The following is a 9,528-nucleotide window of genomic DNA, read 5'->3' on the forward strand; positions in this document are numbered from 1 at the left end:
TTCTCCGCCACCTCCTCCCAGATCAGCGTGAGTACCACCAGCCACCATGACCTGATCCTGGTTAGCCAGTACAACCAGCCACCATGACCTGATCCTGGTTAGCCAGTACAACCAGCCACCATGACCTGATCCTGGTTAGCTAGTACAACCAGCACCATGACCTGATCATGGTTAGCTAGTACAACCAGCCACCATGACCTGGTCCTGGCTAGCCAGTACAACCAGCCACCATGCCTGATCCTGATTACTAGTACAATCAGCCACCATGACCTGATCCTGGCTAGCTAGTACAACCAGCCCCCATGACCTGATCCTGGCTAGCTAGTACAACCAGCCACCCTGACCTGATCCTGGCTAGCTAGTCATCCAGCCACCCTTGACCTGATCCTGGTAGCCAGTACAACCAGCCACCTTGACCTGATCCTGGCTAGCTAGTACATCCAGCCACCATGACCTGATCCTGGTTAGCCAGTACAACCAGTCACCATGACCTGATCCTGGTTAGCTAGTACAACCAGCCACCATGACCTGATCCTGGTTAGCCAGTACAACAGCCACCATGACCTGATCCTGGTTAGCTAGTACAACCAGCCACCATGACCTGATCCTGGCTAGCCAGTACAACCAGCCACCATGACCTGGTCTGGCTAGCCAGTACAACCAGCCACCATGACCTGATCCTGGTTAACTAGTACAACCAGCCACCATGACCTGATCTGGTTAGCTAGTACATCAGCCACCATGACCTATCCTGGTTAGCTAGTACAACCAGCAAACCATGACCTAATCCTGGTTAACCAGTACCACCAGCCACCATGACCTGATCCTGGCTAGCCAGTACAACCAGCCACCATGACCTGATCCTGGCTAGCTAGTACAACCAGCCACCATGACCTGATCCTGGTCAGCTAGTAACCAGCCACCATGACCTGATCCTGGCTAGCCAGTACAACCAGCCACCATGACCTGATCTGGCTAGCCAGTACAACCAGCCACCATGACCTGATCCTGGCTAGCCAGTACAACCAGCTACCATGACCTGATCCTGGTTAGCTAGTACATCCAGCCACCATGACCTGATCCTGGCTAGCTAGTACAATCAGCAACCATGGCCTGATCCTGGTTAGCTAGTACAACCAGCCACCATGACCTGATCCTGGCTAGCCAGTACAACCAGCATCCATGACCTGATCCTGGCTAGCCAGTACAACCAGCCACCATGACCTGATCCTGGCTAGCCAGTACAACCAGCTACCATGACCTGATCCTGGTTAGTAGTACATCCAGCCACCATGACCTGATCCTGGCTAGCTAGTACAATCAGCAACCATGGCCTGATCCTGGTTAGCCAGTACAACCAGCCACCATGACCTGATCCTGGTCAGCCAGTACACAGCCACCATGACCTGATCCTGGTCAGCTAGTACAACCAGCCCCCATGACCTATCCGGGTAGCTAGTACAACCAGCCACCCTTGACCTGATCCTGGCTAGCTAGTACATCCAGCCACCCTTGACCTGATCCTGGTTAGCCAGTACAACCAGCCACCCTGACCTGATCCTGGCTAGCTAGTACACCAGCCACCATGACCTGATCCTGGCTAGCCAGACAACCAGCGCACCATGACCTGATCCTGGTTAGTAGTACATCCAGCCACCATGACCGATCCTGGCTAGCTAGTACAATCACCCAGCCTGATCCTGGTTAGCCAGTACAACCAGCCACCATGACCTGATCCTGGGGTCAGCCAGTACCATAGCACCATGACCTGATCCTGGTCAGCTAGTACAAACCAGCCCCCATGACCTGATCCTGGCTAGCTAGTACAACCAGCCACCCTGACCTGATCCTGGCTAGCTAGTACACCAGCCACCCTGACCTGATCTGGTTAGCCAGTACAACCAGCCACCCTTGACCTGATCCTGGCTAGCTAGTACATCCAGCCACCATGACCGAACCTGGTAGCCAGTACAACCAGCCACCATGACCTGATCCTGTAGCTAGTACAACCAGCCACCATGACCTGATCCTGGTAGCCAGTACAACCAGCCACCATGACCTGATCCTGGTTAGCTAGTACAACCAGCCACCATGACCTGATCCTGGCTAGCCAGTACAACCAGCCACCATGACCTAGGCCTGGCTAGCCAGTACAACCAGCCACCATGACCTGATCCTGGTTAGCAGTACAACCAGCCACCATGACCTGATCCTGGTTAGCTAGTACATCAGCCACCATGACCTGATCCTGGTAGCTAGTACAACCAGCAACCATGCTATCCTGGTTACCAGTACCACCAGCCACCATGACCTGATCCTGGCTAGCCAGTACAACCAGCCACCATGACCTGATCCTGGCTAGCTAGTACAACCAGCCACCATGACCTGATCCTGGTCAGCTAGTACCACCAGCCACCATGACCTGATCCTGGCTAGCCAGTACAACCAGCCACCATGACCTGATCCTGGCTAGCCAGTACAACCAGCCACCATGACCTGATCCTGGCTAGCCAGTACAACCAGCCCATGACCTGATCCTGGTTAGCTAGTACACAGCCACCATGACCTGATCCTGCTAGCTAGTACAACAGCAAACCATGGCCTGATCCTGGTTAGCTAGTACAACCAGCCACCATGACCTGATCCTGGCTAGCCAGTACAACCAGCCACCATGACCTGATCCTGGCTAGCCAGTACAACCAGCCACCATGAACTGATCCTGGCTAGCCAGTACAACCAGACCATGACCTGATCCTGGTTAGCTAGTACACCAGCCACCATGACCTGATCCTGGCTAGCTAGTACAATCAGCAACCATGGCCTGATCCTGGTTAGCCAGTTACAACCAGCCACCATGACCTGATCCTGGTCAGCCAGTACCCACAGCCACCATGACCTGATCCTGGTCAGCCAGTACCACAGCCACCATGACCTGATCCTGGCTAGCCAGTACAACCAGCCACCTTGACCTGATCCCTGGCTAGCCAGTACAACCCAAATCTCTTCTCCCCTCACAAACACAGGCCATTAGAGAGAGGATTTCTCATTGTTACGTAGATAGCTATCAACTAGTCTTTAATTTGTAGARCAACATTCTSTAATGCTTTCAATTGAACCACTTTTGTAGTACATAGCCAGGTGGTTCAAAAAAGGTTTTACCCAACAATAGATTCTTAGATAACAAAGTCAGGTTTTCACTGAAAACAAAGGGAAGTGTAGTTTGAGAGACGTTCTCTGCCTTGTCTGGCTGTTGAAAGACTTCAGCATCAGTGGCTGTCRGGATTATACATATGGCAGCAGGGCAACAACCTTTAACCCCAGATTATTTTATTCCACTTAGATAAATATTGTTGTTAAGAGTCTGTTGTCAGGCCTCCTSTTATCTCTCTCTATATGACCTCATTAATCACAGCTTTTTAAAACGTCCCAGCGGCCCCCTGCCCGGTCAAGTACAGCTTGCTCCAGTCCAGATAAGGGCCAAAGCAGTGCATGATACATCACTTTTAGCTCCCTGACACATTCCTTACGTTGAGACCTGTCTGGTACATCAGCTGGATAGAAAGAGTGTAACCATTTGAAGAGGTGATTGTCGAAAACAAAATTATACCAAGTGTTTCTGGCCAATAATGCAGAAAAAAAACTGACTGCACAAAATGACAACTCTTCTCAGTTTTTTTGGAATGGAAACTTAATAGAATATATAGAAGCACCATTATATTGTGAGAACTTTAGTCCTCRGGTKTATTTCTAAGCCCCTGCTCTGTGTGTCTCTGTGTTCTCTCAGGCTGCCATCGGGCTGAAGGAGAAGACTGGGGAGGTCAGGCATGGTCTACCAGGGCAGCTCCTGGGGCCTGTGCCCATGCCCACCGTGATCTCCATGGAGACCAAGGTGTCCCCCAGCCATCAGGCCCTGCTCCAACACCTCCTTCAGAAGGAACAGATAAGACGGCAGAAGATCCTCTCCTCCTCTGGTGAGTCCGTATCCTTACACTGAGACAGATTTAAACCTAGATGTAGGGCCCGTTTCCCAGACATTGATTAAGCCTAGTCCTGGACTAAAAAGCATACTCAATGGAAAATCCCAGTGGAACTTTTCAGTCCAAGACTACAATCTGACCAGGTTACTGGGCAATAGAATTACACCACTTTGAATGGGAGAGATATTGAATTATTAAATATTGCTTATAATTAGTTGAAGAAGTGGTCATGAAGATCATGAATTAAATGAGTTGTAATTACTGTAGATTTAGAACGTTGAATCTTAGTGCCGCCGTCTTGCCCCTCCAGGTCAAGGCTCCGTGCCCGCCCACCCCCACTCCCCTCTGGCCATGAAGGACAGGCCCTCCTCCAACAGCAGACCCAAGCTGCCCAAGCACCGGCCCCTGAACCGSACCCAGTCAGCCCCTCTGCCCCAGAGCACCCTGGCTCAGCTGGTCATCCAGCAGCAACACCAGCACTTCCTGGAGAAGCAGAAACAGTACCAGCARCAGATCCACATCAATAAGGTAAGAAACAGTACCAGCAGCAGAGTAGGAGTGTGTATCTAGGATCAGGTACCCTGTCCATTCATTATGATGTAAAAAACTAAACTGATCCACATCAATCAGCTAACTGACCTTTACTGTACTTTTGCTGTACACTAAAATCCCCGGAGAGTAACTGGACCCCATATCGCCTGTAAATAATACATGCAACCTATACATTAAMATCACCAAGTGTGTGCCCAGTGGGGATTTTAATTTAAGCAGTTTATACACACAAATTCTGAGGCTATATTTAGCCTTATCAAACTTTSTGTGGTAGCTGCTTTGTGTTTACAGAGCCCTTCCACCCGRCTCAGCCTCCCTGTGCTATTTCTGCTAAGTAAACAAGTTGAGCCTGACTTCAAATAGGGGAAGAAATGCTTCCCATAGCACTAATTCTGTTATCATAGCTTAATGCATCAGTGGCATTCGCATGCAAACCCTGTGAAATTCAATTCAGCCAAGTTCAAATGAAAAAAGCCCCAGAATACACGCTTTTGTTCCTCTGTGGCAATATTTGTGTTTCTGTGAGCAGGCTGTGGTGACCTCGCCATTGGCAGAGTGCAATTATTCAGCCACGGGAAGTGAGTGGTTGAGGTGGCGGACATACAGAGACACAGCCAGAGAGACACAGTGAAAGGCAGCATTGTGTTGCTCTCACACTGACTGTCCCAGCACAAGCCCTCAAACAGCCATGGGAATCTGAAGCAACAACACGTGCAACTCTCACTTAAAACTAACAAGGAAGGGCCTCAAAAGTCCCCTAACTACACAGTTTAAGTCTCCCAGTCAAACTTCCCAATGATGCCATAAGCTGTTTAAAACACTCCTTAGTTCTGATTCTAGTCCTCTTAATCAATACACAAAAAAAGAATGCAGTGGCTCAAATAGTTTTGCGTTATTGTAGATGCACAAGCATTCCTTGAGCTTGAAGCTGCATTTGATTGACCGGAGGAAGGTATTGATGGTATCTAAACAAATAACCCTAGCTACCGTATCACCCCTGATGTGAGCACTCAGGTCAATAACAGTAGATCCTTTAGACCAAAGCACCTCTCTCACTAAGAGGAGGTTATAAATGTCCACTAATCAGAGATGAGCTCTGTGTTTATTAAAAGAATCTTAGCCATTGGCCCAAATATTTACAGCAGTAGCAGTAACAGTAAGTAGTAGCAGTAGAGGTAGCAGCAGCAGGGTAGAAGTAGCAGTAGCAATAGTAGTTGTACTGTAGTAGCAGTAGCAAAGGGTAGCAGTAGTGGTAGTGGTAACAGTAGCTGTAACAGTAGCAGCAGCAATAGTAGAGGTAGTGGTAGTGGTAACAGTAGCAACAGCAATAGTAGAGTAGTGTAGTGGTAACAGTAGAAACAGCAATAGTAGTGGTAACAGTAGCAGTAGTAGCGGTAGTGTAGCAGTAGCAACAGAAGTAGTAGCAGTAGCATTAGCAGTAGTGAACAGTAGCAGTAGTAGCGGTAGTGGTAGTGGTAGCAGTAGCAACAGTAGTAGTAGCAGTAGCGGTAGCGGTAGTGGTAGCAGTAGTAGCGGTAGTGGTAGTGGTAACAGTAGCAGTAGTGGTAGCAGTAGCAGCAGCAGTAGTAGCAGTAGCGTAGCGGTAGTGGTAACAGTAGCAGTAGTAGTGGTAGTGGTACATAGGTACGTAGTGTACTAGTGGTAACAGTAGCAGTAGTAGCGGTAGGTGTGTACAGTACTAGTACTATGGTAGAGACAGTAGTAGTGGTACGAGCAGTAGTAGCGGTAATGAACAGTAGCAGTAGTAGCAGTAGTGGTAAGAGTAGCAGTAGTAGCGGTAGTGGTAGAGTAGCAGTAGTACGGTAGTGGTAACAGTAGCAGTAGAGGAACAGTAGTAGTAGTAGCGTAGTGTAGTAGCGTAGTACTAGTGGTAACAGTAGCAGTAGTAGCGGTAGTGTAACAGTAGCAGTAGTAGCGGTAGTGGTAAACAGTAGCAGTAGTAGGTAGTGGACAGTAGAGCGGTAGTGGTAGTGGTAGTAGCGGTAGTGGTAACAGTAGTAGCGTAGTATGTAGTGTAGTACGGTAGTGGTAACAGTAGCATAGTAACGTAGTGTAACAGTAGCAGAGTAGCAGTAGGTCGTGTAGCATAGCAACAGCAGTAGAACAGAAGCTTAGCGGTAGTGGTAACAGTAGCAGCAGCCAGTAGCGTTAACATTAGCGGTAGTGGTAACAGTAGCAGCAATAGCGTTACATTAGCTAGTGGTAGTGTAGGGTAACAGTAGAAGCACAATATGTATGTAACATAGCAGTAGATAGCGGTAGTGGTAACAGTAGCAGTAGTAGCGGTATGGTAAGAGTAGCAGTAGTACGGTAGTGGCAACAGTAGCAGTAGTAGCGTAGTGGTAACAGTAGCAGTAGTAAGTGGTAACAGTATAGTAGTAGCGTATGGTAGTACGTAGTGTAGTGGTAACAGTAGCAGTAGTAGCGTAGTGGTAACAGTAGCAGTAGTAGCGTAGTGGTAACAGTAGCAGCGGTAGTGGTATGGTAGTACGTAGTGGTAACAGTAGTAGCGTAGTGGTAGTGGTAGTGGTAGTAGCGGTATGGTAACAGTAGCAGTAGTAACGGTAGTGGTAACAGTAGCAGTAGTAGCAGTAGTGGTCGTGGTAGCAGTACAACAGCAGTAGTAACAGAAGCTAGCGTAGTGAACAGTAGCAGCAGCAGCAGTAGCGTTWACATTAGCGGTAGTGGTAACAGTAGCAGCAATAGCGTTAGCATTAGCGGTAGTGGTAACAGCAGCAGTAGCGTTAGCATTAGTAGTAGTGGTAACAGCAGCAGTAGCGTTAGCATTAGCGGTAGTGGTAACAGCAGTAGTAGCAGTATTGGTAGCACTATGGCGCAGGATTGTTTTGCAAGGTTGGTATTTTGTAAGGTTTTACCTGCARCAATAGGGGCCACTAATCACTAATGGACATTTACAAGAGCTTAGAGAGGATTTTAGAGGGAGGTATAAAAAGCGTTGACTAATACCAAGATAAAGAGGCTAATTCTCTGCCGGAGAGATATTTATACCAGGCCTACGTTCTTAAGCCAAAGTGTTTGTGCTATCTTACCAGCTGTCAAGGGTTAAGGTGTTTAAGTGATTGCTCCACTTTCTGTTGTCTAACAAATAAAGCTTGACTAGATGTTGAGACATGAAACCCGTAGCAGCGCCTCATAGTACTGTCTGGGGCATGCTCTTAAGGAGCCAGCACCAGTGACTGCATTCTCTGTGTAGCCTTATTTATGTGGAAATGTAGTGTGATGTTGGATKAATTTGACTTGTGCTGCTTTGCACAGAACACTCTACTCTCTACTGGCTAGCTCAAAYTCATAATAAAACGTAAAGATGAATTGTGAAATAATAATGAATCTGTCTGTTGAGCATTATAACTAAATTACCTCTGATGCTGTACCTCTCTGCAGCTGCTGTCCAAGTCCATCGAGCAACTCCGTCAGCCCAGCTCCCTGGTCAACCCACACCTGCAGGAGTCAGAGGAGGAGGAGGAGGACAACACCCGGAGGATGGAGGATGAGAGGATGGACATGCAGGAGGACAGGATGCCCCCTGGTGGCGTGATCCAGAAACACACCCTTCGCTCCAGCAGCAGCAGTGGCAGCAACGGCTCTCTCGGGGAGCTGTCCGCCATCGTAGAGGCCCACCACCGCCTGGGGGTCATAAAGGTCAAAGAGGAGCCAATCGACAGCGAGGACGAGTCCCTGTCCAATCAGAGCCTAGTGGCGGAGCAGAGTGCCTCACTCCACCAAGTCAAAGGTCAGCTGGTGATAAGAGCCATGATCTGAGAGGGGGCAGAAGATGAAGGAAATCACACACTGCGACATTCAGAGACGCATACGTACACACACACACACACACCACACCACAAACAACACACACACACACACACACACACACACACACACACACACAACACACACACACACACACACACACACACACACACACAACACACCACACACACACCACACACACACACACCACACAGAGCCGACTAGGACTCCCCAGGCAGTCTCTCCCTGCCCTGAGATGTGACGCTGTCTCAGTGAAGTGCAGCCGCACCCCAAACCCACCAGACTGACTCTCTGTTTGTGAACTTTGTGAAGTGATCTGTAATGTAAGTATGTTTTACCGTGCTGTATATAACATGAAGAGAAGATTTACTAGAAGAATGATCTTCTTTTTTACTTCTAAGGAACTGCTTTGATTGTTTTCAGGTTCTGCTCAATTGACAGAACGTTATATTATACAGTAGATTTAGCGTAAGAGATTTCTAGAAGGAGGGAAAGTTTAACCGTTGTACAGTTTATGAATGCCATTTTATGTTCCATAGTGTAACATTTATGCCATCAATTCACTTCAACTTTGACTTGCTGACTGTTGTTGTTTTATTCAAAAGAAAAAAGTAAACGTCATATTCTCAGTCGTCTCCAAAAAGCTGTGATGTTCTGTGTTCAGTGGTCTCTGAAAAGACATGAAATAAGGAAGCATGCTCATGTCTGTATGAGAGAGAATGTATTGTTCAACCTTACACAACACAGCCACCCTTACGACTGACTACAGCCAGCCTACACTGGGAATGAGATGTTTATTGATGTACAGTACTGCAGAGTGGAGGAAAATGCTAAATCAGTGATGATGGGATGGATGGATATATGGATGGAATGGATAGATGATGGATGGATGGATGGAAATATGGATATATGGATGGATAGATGATGAATGGATGGATAGGATGGAAATATGGATGGATGGATAGATGATGGATGGATATATGGATGATGGGTGGATAGATGATGGATGGATATATGGATGGAGGGATAGGATGGATAGATGATGGATATATGGATGGATGGATGGATAGATGGATGGATGATATATGGATGGATGGATGGATGGATGGATAGATGGATGGATGGATGTGATGGATGGATGGATGGATGGATGGATAGATAGATGGATGGATGGATGGATGGATGGATG

At 47.9% G+C, this 9,528-nt stretch overlaps 1 protein-coding gene across 1 annotated transcript in view; it reads left to right on the top strand.

Annotated features, from left to right (window-relative positions):
- Positions 1–8,410, top strand: part of LOC112078463 (histone deacetylase 9-B-like) — a gene marked incomplete at its 5' end in the record, with an annotated part of 15,820 nt that extends 7,410 nt beyond the window's left edge. The window contains 4 exon segments of the mRNA XM_024144700.2: positions 2–27; positions 3,785–3,971; positions 4,288–4,505; positions 7,953–8,410. Of these exon segments, the coding sequence (XP_024000468.2) occupies positions 2–27; positions 3,785–3,971; positions 4,288–4,505; positions 7,953–8,330 (809 nt within the window).
- Positions 8,411–9,528: the final 1,118 nt, after the last annotated feature.

Source organism: Salvelinus sp. IW2-2015, unplaced genomic scaffold, assembly GCF_002910315.2.
Source record: "Salvelinus sp. IW2-2015 unplaced genomic scaffold, ASM291031v2 Un_scaffold5717, whole genome shotgun sequence".
Lineage (NCBI taxonomy): Eukaryota > Metazoa > Chordata > Actinopteri > Salmoniformes > Salmonidae > Salvelinus > Salvelinus sp. IW2-2015.